The sequence below is a fragment of the Echinops telfairi genome, unplaced genomic scaffold, assembly GCF_000313985.2.
Source record: "Echinops telfairi isolate 266 unplaced genomic scaffold, ASM31398v2 ScPeMD7_7453;HRSCAF=8491, whole genome shotgun sequence".
Lineage (NCBI taxonomy): Eukaryota > Metazoa > Chordata > Mammalia > Afrosoricida > Tenrecidae > Echinops > Echinops telfairi.
In genome coordinates, this window is record NW_022111353.1 from 1199930 (window position 1) to 1214027 (window position 14098).

General features: G+C 53.5%; 1 protein-coding gene across 1 annotated transcript in view; it reads left to right on the forward strand.

Annotated features, from left to right (window-relative positions):
- The first annotated feature begins 6 nt into the window (after window positions 1-6).
- The window catches only part of GABBR1 (gamma-aminobutyric acid type B receptor subunit 1), a 31465-nt gene continuing 17373 nt past the window's right edge, over window positions 7-14098 (forward strand). The window contains exons 1-10 of the mRNA XM_045298715.1: window positions 7-77; window positions 656-859; window positions 1642-1827; window positions 3635-3655; window positions 4965-5125; window positions 8318-8452; window positions 8825-8995; window positions 10360-10461; window positions 10702-10767; window positions 11214-11405. Coding sequence (XP_045154650.1) covers window positions 838-859; window positions 1642-1827; window positions 3635-3655; window positions 4965-5125; window positions 8318-8452; window positions 8825-8995; window positions 10360-10461; window positions 10702-10767; window positions 11214-11405 — 1056 coding nt within the window. The 5' untranslated portion in view covers window positions 7-77; window positions 656-837. The remainder of the gene's footprint in view (window positions 78-655; window positions 860-1641; window positions 1828-3634; window positions 3656-4964; window positions 5126-8317; window positions 8453-8824; window positions 8996-10359; window positions 10462-10701; window positions 10768-11213; window positions 11406-14098) is intronic.

Below are 14098 nucleotides of genomic sequence, written 5' to 3' on the forward strand. Positions count from 1 at the left end.
GCTGCTGCTGCTGGCGCGGCTCTTCCTCCGCCCCCTGGGCGCGGGCGGGGCGCAGACCCCCAACACCACCTCGGAAGGTGCACCCTCCTCTGGCGGTCTCGGGCCCTCATCCTCCTCTACCCCCCACCCCTCTTTTCTGGTCCTCCTCTGTATCCTAGCAGCCCCGCACAGCATCCCTTACTACCTGACGGTCCTTTCCGGTCGGCCCCACCTACTCCTCCGGGCCTCCTTTCCGCCTTCCAACATTACTACTCTGCCCTACCTTACTACACGGGACCACCCGCCCCACCCCCACAGGATGGCTTGGCCCTCCCCCCCCTCGCCCCATTCAGCCCAAATGTGCCCTCTTAGTCTTTCTCACCAGCTCCACCGCCCTTGAACCCCTCACGACTTCTCATTTACCCCATTTCCCACCACAAGCACTCCCCCCGCCCCCCTCTTGCAGGTGGGTGTTCCCTTCTGCCCAAAGCCCCGGCGGCCTTAAATCGCTGTCCTTTCCTCCTGGGTTCCGCGCCAGTCCCCACGCTCTCTGCCCAGCACCCCATCTCTCCGCCTGCCCACTGACCACGCCCTACGCTCCCCGGCTGGTGGCCACTCACTCTGCCTTTCCGTTTCCCCACGTTCTCCTTGCACGCCTCCCGGACGCGTCCTCCAGGCTGCCACATTATACACCCGCCCTGGGAAGGGGGCATCAGGTACCGGGGCTTGACTCGGGACCAGGTGAAGGCTATCAACTTCCTGCCGGTGGACTATGAGATTGAGTATGTGTGCCGGGGGGAGCGCGAGGTGGTGGGGCCCAAGGTGCGCAAGTGCCTGGCCAACGGCTCCTGGACAGACATGGACACACCCAGCCGCTGTGGTGAGTAAGCTCGCAAAGTCCTTCCCGGGTTCAGGGCCTCCCCTCTTCCTCCCAAACTTAGCATCCACCACTTGCCAAGTCAGCCCTTTAAATTATGCGCGGCCGAATCCACAAAGGCATTTATTGAACAGTTACTATGCAAAAGGGGCTTCCCAGTGTCTTGTCTGGGGGCAGACGGAGCAAAACAAAATGTTAAGGGGTTCATCACGTATTCACCTATCTTTGGCTCCCACCGAGACTGCATGCCTGTGAGATGAAAGTCGGTTTTGTATTAATATGGACTAAGCACCCCAAAGAGCGGCCTCCCTGATTGTGCATCCAAAGTCATCTCCATTCACACAGTTGAAAGCCTGAGTTGCGCCCACTGTAGCCGACTTCCAAAGAACCCCATTTTATGAGCTTATAGCTCCATCTTGGGTTCTACAGTGGAAATGCCTTTCTTTTCTTTTAATTTCCCTTTAGGGAATGTGTAGGGTTAAGGGTGGCCTGGTGGCGGAGTGGTTATGCGTTGCAATGTCATCGATTGGAAACCACCAGCATGTCTTCGAGACAAGCTTGTAGAGGAGAACTATCCTGTCCTATAGGATCCGGAATCGACTTGGCTGCAGAGTGTTTTTTGAGGGGGTTAAGGAATGTGTGGAAGTCAGGGAGGGGAGGCGTGTTCGTGTTCCATCCTTCCATCAGAATAGAGGCAGCTGGACCCCAAACTCAACCAGAACTCCCTCCCCTCTAAGGAGAGGCAGCTTCCTTCAACTCCGCTCTGCTTATTTATCTTTCCACAGTCCGAATCTGCTCCAAGTCTTATTTGACCCTGGAAAATGGGAAAGTTTTCCTAACGGGTGGGGATCTCCCAGCTCTGGACGGAGCCCGGGTGGATTTCCGATGTGACCCCGACTTCCATCTGGTGGGCAGCTCTCGGAGCACCTGTGGTCAGGGCCTGTGGAGCAGCGCCAAGCCACGCTGCCAGGGTGAGGGGGATGAAGGGCTCCCTGCATGCATCTGCTGAGGATGCTTGGGGAAAGATGTTAGTGGGATGGCATGGGTGGTGAGAAGGGACAGGGCTCTGGACAAAGTGTATGTGTGTGTGTGTTGGGTGGAGGGACTTGGGGTGGGGGTGGGGCAGTGGGGTAAGCCTAATTCTTTCCTTCATCCATCTGTCTCCAATTCCTCTCAAAAGTATTGCTTCCCTAAAGTATTCCTTCTTTTATTCCTACTCTAATTATATCTTTTCCCCACCCCAAGCCTTGGGCCTCACATTTTCTCTTCCTTTATAAATCTCACCCTCCCTCATCCTCCTTAAAGGTTTCCCCAACCTCAGCCCTTTTCTCTCAACTTAGAGCTTTCTCCACATCATCCTCTTCTAGAACCTCCTCATTCCTTAATATCTCTCTACCCTTTCCTCATATGATGGAGAAAACAAACTTCATGTCATATTGAGAATAATGATAAGATTAGGAAGGAGATCTGGGGGTGGAAAGTATTGGGGTAGAAGCACTACAACTGGTGGCAGAATTAACAGAGTATTAGGGGTGGATAGGAGTCCTGGAGGCTTAGTGATTATGCATGGGGCTGCTAACCACAAGGTCAGCAGTTCAAAGCCACCAGTCACTCCATAGGAGAAAGATGAGGCTTTCCGCTCCTGTAAAGAGTGACAGTCTTGGAAACCCACATGGGCAGTTCTACCCTGTCCTATAGGTCGGTGTGAGTCGGAATCCATTTGATGGCAGGGGCAGAGATTAGGGGGTGGAGGAAGAGGATAAACATTTTCTACACTTAGTTACCTTCCAGACAACTTCCATCATTGCCTTGTGTTCCCCACTTTTTTGTCATCTAGTACCAGAAGTGCCCCCCTTTCCTGATCACTCAGACCCTCCCTTGGTGTCTCCAGTGGCCGCTTGTTTCTTTATCTCTACTCTTGTAGAAAGGAGCCCTAGTGGTGTGCTGAGTGATGCAGTTTGCCTGCTGACTGCAATATCAACAACCCGCCAGTTTCTCTGCTGGAGAAGGATGAGGTGCTCTGCACCTCTAGAGATTTAAAATTCCCAACGGGGCAATTCTACCCTGTCCTGTAGTTGAAATTGACTTATGGACATGGATTGAGTTTTGAGCGCCTTGTAGATTCTCAGGCCTTGATTTCATTACTTAACGCAGTTATTCTACTTCTAGTTTACAATTCTGGACCCTGGGATCCAAGTGTAGAAAAGGACTAGCCTCTTCCACCCCTAAGCTCTGTCTGCCATCACGTCTATTCCGACTCATAGTGACCTTACTCGACTTCTAGTTTACAATTCTGGACACTGAGATCCCACCCAGGGATGGGTTTACCAGGAAGATAATAAAGCTTACCTTTTGAGGGCTCTATTGCCATAGGCCTCTTATTACTGAGCACTAGTAATGGCTCACTAATGTCACATGTGCTAAAAGTCGGAAAAATTTACAGCAATTGGTTCAAACCAATCTTTCTGTCTTAAAGAGAGACCTCAAATTTTATCATCTTCAGGTTCAGCAAAACTAGGGTCTGCTCCAGCCTTAGCCTTAGGCAGTACTACCTCAAATTCCATTGTCCCATGGGACAGAAAAGCAGAAAGCTGACAAATCCTGACCCCTAGCTCCACCTTGCTCTTATTGCCAGGCACCTTCCCCCCAGAAACGCCGGCGTCCGCTCTCCAGCCGCTGCCGCCGGCATGGACAGGTGTGGGAGGGGGCTGGGGATCAGGCCTGGGAAGCTGGGCGCCCGTGGTAACTGTTCTCTGATCCCGTCTTTCCCGCTGCCAGCGAACCGAACGCCACACTCAGGTGAGCCGAGCATCCCTGTTGCGCGCGCTGCAACCATTCTCCACCCCCTTACTGTGGCCCTAGGCCTTTGGGGCCCAGTCTCTCCGTCGCCTCTCCCCACCCCCAACTTCTCAGCCGCTCCTCCCTCCCTTGGCAATTCCAGCTTCAGCCTCGGTTTTCCGCGGCCTGTGTTCCCACGGGTCGCGCCGCTGGCCTGCACTCGCTTGTCCAGGCTGTTTTGGGGTTTCTGGGCGGACGCCCTGCAGGGGGGTGGGGGAGGGTGCGGGGAGACCCCCACCTTCCGGGAAAGCTTGTTACGAACAATCTCCCCGGGACGTCACCCAGCTGCTCATCCCCGCACCCCATCTTTGGCCTGGCCTCGCACGTCTCCTTTTTTAGAGCCTCCCTAAATCCTAGCCCTTTCTCAGCCTTGGCCTCCCCTGCCTCAACTTTCTGTCTTCTATTGCTACACGGGGGCCCTCCACCTCAATTCTTCCTCCGCCCAGCACCCCTCCCCGCTCTCCTTACCCGCCTTCAGACCTGCACTCTTCGGTCTCCACCCCAATTCTGATGCCCGGGGACAGTCCCTTTCCTTCCCGCCCTTCGCGGCCCTTCGCCGCTGGGTCCCTGGCTCCCAGCTGCTCCGGCCTCCCTCCGCCCACCCCGCCCTCCTGGCACGCCCATTCCCCCGCCCCCTTTTTCCCCGAGGTCCCCAAAGATGAGACCTTGCTCTAGCACGGCCATTCTCGCCCCCCAACTCGCGCCGCGATCGCCCCTCTCCGGCCCCCTCCCCTGCCCTGCCCTTGGACTGGCGTCGCCCCCGGCCCCCACCGGCGCTCGCCTCGCTCCCAGCTCCTTTCCTCCTCCCCCTCCCTCCTCTTGTGCGCCCCCCCACTCCGCTGCCGCGCGCCGCTCGTGACGTCAGAGCCCCCTCCCAGCCCCACATCCTCCTCCTCCTCCTCCTCCCCCCCTCCGTCGGTCAGTCAGTGCGAGGAGAGTCCGCGGTGGCCGCGGGGCGAGCCGGAGCTGCGGGGCCGGAGGAGCTGATCTTGCCTGCTGCCCCCTCCTCCCCACAAGACCAGGGATGGAGGCGGCTTCTCATCACTCATTCAGCAGCCCTCCCCGGGAAAAGTGTCCCCCCTGAGCTCCTCCCCCTCCTCCAGCGGCTACCCCCGCCCCCCCACCATGGGTCCGGGGGCCCCCTCCCCCCGGGTGGGGTGGCCACTGCCGTTCCTGGTGGTGATGGCGGCGGGGGTGGCTCCGCTGTGGGCCTCCCACTCCCCCCATCTCCCGCGGCCTCACTCGCGGGTCCCCCCGCACCCCTCCTCAGAGCGGCGCGCTGTGTACATCGGGGCGCTGTTCCCCATGAGCGGGGGCTGGCCCGGGGGCCAGGCCTGCCAGCCCGCTGTGGAGATGGCGCTGGAGGACGTGAATAGCCGCAGGGACATCCTACCGGACTATGAGCTCAAGCTCATACACCACGACAGTAAGGTAACCCTGGACTTGGGGGTCGGTGGGAGGTGGGGAGCTGGGGGTGCAGGGGGGGGCACAGAGGGCTTGCTGCATGAACCCAGTCGGAGTTGCCTCTGGCCTTTTGAGGAAGGACCACCCCCCCATCTGTGACTGGAAGGGGCATGAACTTGGGGTGTGGGGGCTCAGGGAGAATCACAGGACAGGCTGTTCAAGATGAGGGACTAGGGGTCCAAGATGGTATCACAAGGGAAACCCTGAGGTGAATGGCAGTGCTGGGTTTGGCGGGGACTGATGATGGGTTGGGGGCTGCAGCCAGTCCTGCTCCTGGGGAGTAAACTCAGCCTGGAGTGGGTTGGGGGATGGATGGAGCGGACTGTCAGAGGTGAGCGCTGCATCAGGGGTTTACCTTTACCATGGTAACAAGGTAAGTCTCCTCAAGACGCGTGGGTTGGGGCTGGATGGAATAGGCAAGGAATGAGGAGAATTTGGAGAGACTTGAGACACTAGTTTATTGATCACAATAAACAGCAGCCTGACTCCCCCCCTTGCCTTCATCCTTGATTCCTTAACGGTGCGGATATCTGGTATGTGATGGATGAAGATAGGCCCTGGGAAAATGGGGCAGACCGAGGGTCCCAGTGGGAGCCTTGATAACAGCTTGGGGACCGGGAGCAGCCAGAATATAGAAGAAGCAGGAGAACATATGAAAAATCAAGGGGCAGCCTCTGGAACTTGGTTCCTGAATTCATCTTCCTTTATAGTGTAATGGGCTGCTGCATGGTTGGAGGATGGGGAGGGAGACAGGAGAATGGCAAGAACCTTTGGGTGTGTGTGGGGTCCCATCATGAAGCTTCTTTGATGAATAATTTGGGACATGGGGAAGAAAGGTGACTTGTGACTTCAAATTCATCCCCATAGAAGGGGACTGAAGGGATGGTAGGAAGGGGAAAATAGGCGCAGAGTAAAGAGAGAGGAGAAGGCTTAGTGGACTGAGGAGTTAACCCCCTCTCTAGAACAACACTGTAGACTGAGCAATGGGCATTGGAGTGAGTAAGTGGGGTGGGGGCAGATGTAGGGGTGAAGAGGACCACCAAGAGGAGAGGGCACAAGGAATGCTGGGCATTTGGAGAGAGCACTTCAGATCCATCCTGCCACTTTGACCCACAATGGCTCTATCAACTTCAGTGTTGATAAGAATCATCAGAGGGGTTTGTTAAAAATACAGATTCTAACTTCTTGGTCAGAGATGAATCCCAAGTATTTGCATTTTTTACTAAGAGAAACCCTGCCCTGAAGGGGTACCCTGGTGGTTGCTCTCCAGGTATGATAGCCCTGGGGAGAGAGGTGGGGTCCCAGAAAGGAATTAGGTACAGGGGATAGAGAAATTCAGGGTCAGCGGTGGTGGGCAGGTCAAAACACAGTAGGCTAAGGAGCTGATTGGCTTGAGGTAGGGTGTGGGTGTGGGGAGAGAGACAGGTAGAAATAGGTGCCAGCTATGTGACTAGGTATGTGACAGGAAGGTCGGGGAGCCCTGGCTCATTCACCGTGACAGGTGATTGGGGCTGGGGCAGATGAGGACCTGGAGTAGAGAAGAACAGAGGCAGCAGGGGGTGGTCGGGAAGGCCGGGCTAGGATGTGTCCTTTCCTGTCTGTGAATCCAGATCTTTGCTTGAGCAAAAACAGCGGGAACAGAGGAAGGCCGCCGGGAGGGTTGACAATTGCCTGGTTTCCTATATCCGGAAGTGGAGGAGGAATAGGTTTGCGAAAAGGCAGAACGATGTGAGCAGAAGTAGCTAAGTAATGAGGGGACCAGAGACACCGAGGAGGCAGCCTAGGCACGTCCCAGTTTTTGGATATGTTTTCATTATTCTTATCAACTTATTTGTGAGATGAGGTTTGGAAGGGTCTTGGGAGACCACAGGAAAGTGGCAGGGCCTTTTGCAGGGTGGTGGGAGGTGGGGTGGGCACCCGGAGTCCTGGGTGAGGGTTTGTTTGTGCACACTGCCAGCCTCCTCTGGCTCCCCCTCTATAACATCCCACAGTGTCCCAAATGTCAGGCCTCAGTGGGAAGCCAACAGGCTAGAGGGGGGTGGGGGTGGGGCCTCCTTTATTTCCTTTCTACTTGTTCTCCCTCCTCTTACCTCCCCATTTCACCCTCCCCAGTTTTCTGCCCCTCCTCTCTATGTCCCCTCTGCCCTCGTTCCCCACTGGCTTCCATTTCTCCTCCACTTCCTTTTGGACTCCAGCCGCTTCTGAAATGTTACATTTCAGCAGGAGGGGACTCAGCAGTGAGAGACCCAGAGCTGGCTCTTCCCCCATCTCCCCTCTTCCCATCATCCCTTTCTTCCTCCCTATCTTTCCATTCCTACTTGCCCTACCTCCCAGCCGCTCACTCTTTCAAGCCCTCCTAAACCATTCTGTTTATTCTCCGCAGGCTCTTTCTTTCTGCTCCCTGCTCACTCACCCCCACCCCTCTGAGTGTCCTCTGCTTTCAGCCTCCCTTTTGTGATGGGCCCTTCAAATGTCAGGGCCCAGCAGGAGGGGGTGGATTGTGAAGCAGGACCCCCTAGTGCTCTGGTTCCTGTTCTCTCTGGCTTACTTATCTCTAGTGCTGCACAGGGTAGTGGGAGATGCACTTGGAAAGGAAGAGTGCCCCCCCCACCCCCCAAGAGGCATTTGCATAATATAGCTTTGAGGAAGTTCTCTGGTGACTTTGGGGGAGAGTTTATTCCTATGCCTGTGAATTCCTTCTCAGCCACCAAAGTTTGGAGCATTGACCTATGAGTATGAGATGATGACTGGCAGAGGTGATGGAGGGAAGATGGGACTGGGGATGTCTGAGGATGAGCTGGAAGCACAGGGGCCGGGAAGGATGAACTAGGGGCCTTCACACAGTGCTTGGAAAAATGGGATGAAAAGACAGTGGGATTTCTTCACAAGCTTTTTGAAGCCCCTCGTCTGTATTAACACTGAAAGAGGTGTGCGCAAGACAGGATTGAGATTAGGAGCCAGGTGGAAGAAAGAGGAGGGTGTTTAACAAAGGAGGAGCAAGACGACACAGGAAGAAGACAGTGAAACAATGGAGGTTCAGGAGAGAGAGAGAGAGAGAGAGAGAGAGAGAGAGAGAGAGAGAACCCACTGCAGGCAAGGCTAAGAGTGGGAGCTGCAGGGAAGGGAGGGCTCTCATGACAGCCTGCGCTCCTCGTTCAGTGTGACCCAGGCCAAGCCACCAAGTACCTGTACGAACTGCTCTACAACGACCCCATCAAGATCATCCTCATGCCTGGCTGCAGCTCTGTCTCCACCCTTGTGGCCGAGGCTGCCAGGATGTGGAATCTCATTGTGGTGAGTAGAGCCCATGCGTCAGAAGGGGCGGCTCGTTCCCTTGGGTGGCTGTTCTGAAGGAGGTGAGGGGGGTTGAGGAAGTAGATTTAGAAGGACCGGGCTTCAGGGTCCTGGGTTGTCTCTGTAGCAGCAGTGGTCTGACGAGGCTGCCCATGATGACCTCGCTGTTCATCAGCAGGGCTTGACATCACATCAGGAGAGGAGCTGCCTGCCGAGGGGATCTGTGGGCTTTTGAGAATCATTTTGCCAGGGACACGAGTGGGGAGGTGGGGAGACAGTGGGGGGACAGAAAACTAGAATCAAGAGAGGGGTAGAGGAGCCCTGAGCAACCACGTGCACTCTGTGAAGACCAGCCCGTGCTGCTCCCCTCAGCTGTCCTACGGCTCCAGCTCGCCAGCCTTGTCCAACCGGCAGCGGTTCCCCACCTTCTTCCGAACCCACCCATCGGCCACGCTGCACAACCCGACTCGTGTGAAGCTATTCGAGAAGTGGGGCTGGAAGAAGATCGCCACCATCCAGCAGACCACTGAGGTCTTCACTTCGGTGAGCAGGGGCGGCGGCGGTGGGAGGGGGTCTTCCTGCTCAAACGCTGTAGAGAGGGACCTGGCCCAGGATCCGTTTTCTGGGGGGAGGTCTTGATTCTTCATTGAGAGCACCTCGTGCCTGGGCTCAGCCTGGGTCTTCTCTGTCACTTTTCTGATCCTCTTCGGCATCTTGGGGTGTTTGATTTTCCTTTCTCTGTTTGATACTCTGTCCTCCAGACAGACACCCAGAGTGACTCACTCCTATGACAGCAGGTCCACTCCACAGTTGAGGCAAGAGACAGGAGGGAGGGACTATGATAAGGGGCCCAGGAAGGTAGCACATCCCAGAGACAGAGGAGGCGGGGGGTGGGGTGTGCTGGGGGAGGGGTAGTATGGGTGGGAACCTAGGGAATGAGCTATGGAAATGGATGTGGGAGGGAGAGAAATGCGTGCACATGTGTCTGATTGTTCAAGATGCTGACAGATAGGGGAGGTTGGTGGCTTGATAGGGAGGGGAGTTTTGTGGAGGTGGAGAGTGGAAAGCCATGGCCCGTCACTGGAAGAAGGAGTCCATCACTGAGAAAGGTTGGCTTGAATTCACCTACAGCCCTGGTGGTGGTAGTGGTTACATGTAGTTCTCGAGGTCGGCAGTTTGAAACCACCAGCAGTTCTCAGGGAGAAAGACAAGGCTGTCTACTCCCGGAAAGCACTCCAGTGTGGAAACCCACAGGGGCAGTTCTGTACTGTCATGTCTGTAGGGTCATGGTGAGTCGGCATCTGCTCAATGGCGGTGTTTGGCGGGTTGAGACTTGGCCATCTGCTTCCGAAAGCTCACAGCCATTGAAAATCACCACTGTGACATGAATGGGTCACCAGGATGGCAACTGTTTGATGTGGTGCTTTTTGGTTGTTGATTTTTAATAAGAAGAAGGCAGGCAGCTCCTTGCCTTTTATTGTCTCTTTTTGGGGTTGTCTGTGTAGTCAGTCTTTGTCCTTGGTCCACTCTCTCTTAGTGACGCAGGGCAACCTTCTGGTCTGTTTGTCTGACTCCTGAGCTCCATTCCATCTTCTCCCTGCCTCGGATTCCTCTCCCTCTGTACTTTCCCTCCCCCCATTGCTGTTTGAGGTGCTGAGAGCGGGCTGGGTGGGTGACTTTCTGAACATATCCCCTGAGCAAGGCGGAACTTACTAGACACCCTCCCGCTGCACAGCCACAGCGTAAGCCTCCCAATGCTTCTCAAGTGCTTTCCCCCAAAGGACAGAAGTTCAGGGGACGGTCTGAACAGTTACTTCTTTGCCCCAAATATTCAACCCCAGTTTGCATCTCTGGTCTCACCTGCCTGCACCCCACATTTCTCCCTCTCACCTCTCATTTCCCCCCAGACTCTGGACGACCTCGAGGAGCGAGTGAAGGAGGCTGGGATTGAGATTACCTTCCGTCAGAGTTTCTTCTCAGACCCAGCCGTGCCTGTCAAGAACCTCAAGGTGTGATGGTGGACGGTGGGCTCAGTGGGTGGGGAGGGCAGGCTTCGGTTCTGCGAGGGAGCGGTGTCTGCTCGGGAAGATTAGTCCCATCTTCCAGATGACATGTATCTGAGACCTGTTGCACAGAACCCTGCCCTGAGCCTTCTAGGACAGGAATTCAAAGAGGGAGACATGCTTCCTGACCCCTCAGGCCTTCCCAGACCCTCCCTCTCAGGAGCTTTGTTTCGCCCCATCCCGCAGCGTCAGGATGCAAGAATCATCGTGGGACTTTTCTATGAGACGGAAGCCCGGAAAGTGTTTTGTGAGGTGGGGTGGAGTTAGACTCCGAGGAGGGTGGGGAACTGAGTGGGACCTTGGCCTTGGGTTTCCCATGGGGGGGCTCTTCCCTGCATGCATGTTTGACTAATGTTTGACTATGAGGTGACCATTGACATGGTGTCCCTGTCTCTTGGCTTTGACGTCACCCTCCACTTCTCAAACGAGGACTTCCTCCAGAGCCCATTGCCCTACCTCTTTGTGTTTCCCCAAGAGCCTCTGGCACCTTCTTTCCTGACTGGCTGGGAAGGCCACCCAGAAATGAAGGCGCTTGGGCTTGGGAGGACCTTGGAAGGGGGGCTGCCCAGGCTTCCTCACCTCACCAGCGCTGGAAATTTCCCCTTGATCTCTGTTGTTTAATTGTGTTCCCAAGAGGCCGAGTAGCAGGAAATGAAGTTAAACCCATTAAAAGAGTCGTCCCCCCCCCCCCTACTTAGGTGTACAAGGAGCGGCTCTTTGGGAAGAAATACGTCTGGTTTCTCATTGGGTGGTACGCTGACAACTGGTTCAAGACTTATGACCCTTCCATCAACTGCACGGTGGATGAGATGACCGAGGCAGTGGAGGGCCACATCACCACCGAGATCGTCATGCTGAATCCGGACAACACCCGAAGTATCTCCAACATGGTGAGCAATTGAGACCTCGGGCTGGGCGGGTGGAGGTCCCGCCCCATCCTTGCTGGAGAGGAGAGTTTGGCAGTACAGGAGGGAAAAGTGCCCTAACATAGTTTGCTTTGTGTTTGTTTTTTTTAAATCATTTTATTAGCGGCTCATACAACTCTTATCACAATCCATTGCTTTGTGTTTGGAATGAATTCCCACTCTAGTATGGCTTCTTTGGGCAGCAGAGAGAGAGAGAGAATGGCGAGTGGTTTGCTCGGGAGGCTCCTGATAGTGGAAGGGCTGCTGCCATGGGAACGAGGAGCAGTTGGTGAGAAATGAAACGAGGGAGGGGTGTGCATGATAATGCAGACGCTTGTCTACGCAAGCACACCTTTACGGAGTGCTGTTCCGGGGCACAGATGCGCATGTTTGTGTCCGTGTCGCGTGCTAGCACTGCTTCAGGGTTGTTTAATAGCTGTTCCGGATTCGTACACCGTTTGCTTAGATCCTGGTGTTTTTGTGATGATTCACCTCAGGATGTTAGAAGTGGCAGGGCCTTTTCTACTCTCTCAGTCCCGAGAACTGGCTGGGGATAGATCAGGTGCTAAGGGAGACTCCTGATTTGGGAGATGTGGGGCAGCACTGCAGGTGAAAAAGGCGTGAGGGTGGGCAGAAGAGGCTCCTTTCTGGGCCGGCGCCACGCCATGTGCAAGCTTCACAGGGCGTCTGCCTATGAAACCAACATTATCCCCTAGGTCTGTGGTCCCTGCTTGGGAGATGGTGGGGGGACAATGGGCTAATCATGACAACGTCTCTGAGTAGCTTATTATTAAAAAGGGAAGCAGCACTTGAGGAAGTTCTGCTCTGCTCACCCGGGGCTGCTGCACATCAGAATGGACTCAAGTGCAGCTAACAGTGGTCATTGCTTGATGTAATAGGAACACACACACACATAATGCTTATATATATGCACACATGCATGTATACACATGTATGTATATATATACATACATATGATAGAAACACACACATAATGCTTATATATACGCACACATACATGCATGCACATGTATGTACACATACATATACATACACATGATAGGAACAGACACATAATGCTTATATATACGCACACATACATGTATACACATGTATGTATATATACATATACAGATGATAGGAACACACATAATGCTCATATATTTGCACACATACATGTATGCACATGTATGTACATATACATACACATACACATGATAGGAACACATAATGCTTATATATGTGCACACATACATGTACACACATGTATGTATATATACACATACATACATATGATAGGAACACACACATAATGCTTATATATACGCACACATACATGTATACACATGTATGTATATATACATATACAGATGATAGGAACACACATAATGCTTATATATATGCACACATACATGTATACACATGTATGTATATATATACACATATACATACATATGATAGGAACACACACACATTCGAACCCTACTCCCGGTACCATAATGTGTTAGTATGGGTACTTTAGAGAAACAAATCCACAGAAACCCAGATGTATAAGAGAGAGTTTTATATAAAGGGTAAGTGCACATCAAGAAAACCTCTCAACCCAGGGCTGCCCAAGTCCACAAGTCCAACATTAACCCATGAACCCATATGCCCAACACCAATCCACAAAGTCCTCCTCCATCTCACAAAACACACACTATGATGCAGACTCAGTGAGCGTGTAAGCATCTCAGCACTGGCAGAGGTCTCCACGCGGCTGCTCCAGCACCCAGGGCTGCATCAGGGTAGGTCCTTGTGGCTTCTCCTCAGGGATGTCTTGCAGGAAGTGAGACTTGCCAGCGAAAGCAGGGAACTAGCTAATGTACCTGCACCCTGGTCTGACAATCAAAAAGCAAGAGAGCCGAGAATTCGAAAGGCAAGGCTCACCCGGGGCTGCCACACGTCAAAATGGACTGAAGTAGAGCTAACAGTGTTCGTTGTTTGATGTAATAGGAATACATATGCACATACATATATACACACACATAATGCTTATATATATACACATACATGTCTACACATGTGTATATATACATATACATATGATAGGAACACACACACATGTATGTGTTCAGAGGTCCACACAACTGTACTCTGATATAGATTTGTCAATTCCATTTTATAAAGCAGGTCACAGAGACTCAGAGACCTGCTCCAGGTCATGCCATTAGGCTATTAAATGGCCAAGCTAAAGTTCACTCCTGTTTGAATCTAATTCCAAACCACTCTTGACCCATTATCACCTCTGGAAATTGTGCAGGCTGGGTCAAGGGCCTCATTTGCATTTGCTGGCACTGTGTAGCCAAGGGCAGTTTTTGAGCAAGGGGGAAATGAAGACGCAGGAGGTGTGTTCTGTCAGTGGGCTGGGGTGGTGGGGGCGGGGAGGGCCAGTTGTCAGGTGGGCTCGGATTGGGCACGATGTCTTGGGACAGTCTAAGGACCCTATGTTTAAAGTATTTTGACTTTGAAAAATATTCACCCAAAAAATATTGTAACGTCACATCTCTGTTGAGTATCCTTGGGGACCTGGTGAAGGAATAGAGCTGGTAATTGAAGCCAGAAAGGCGAATTGGTGCTTCGAGCCTGGGATCCGCCGATTGTGGATTCTGCGCCACAGGCAGCAGGGGCCTGGTTGC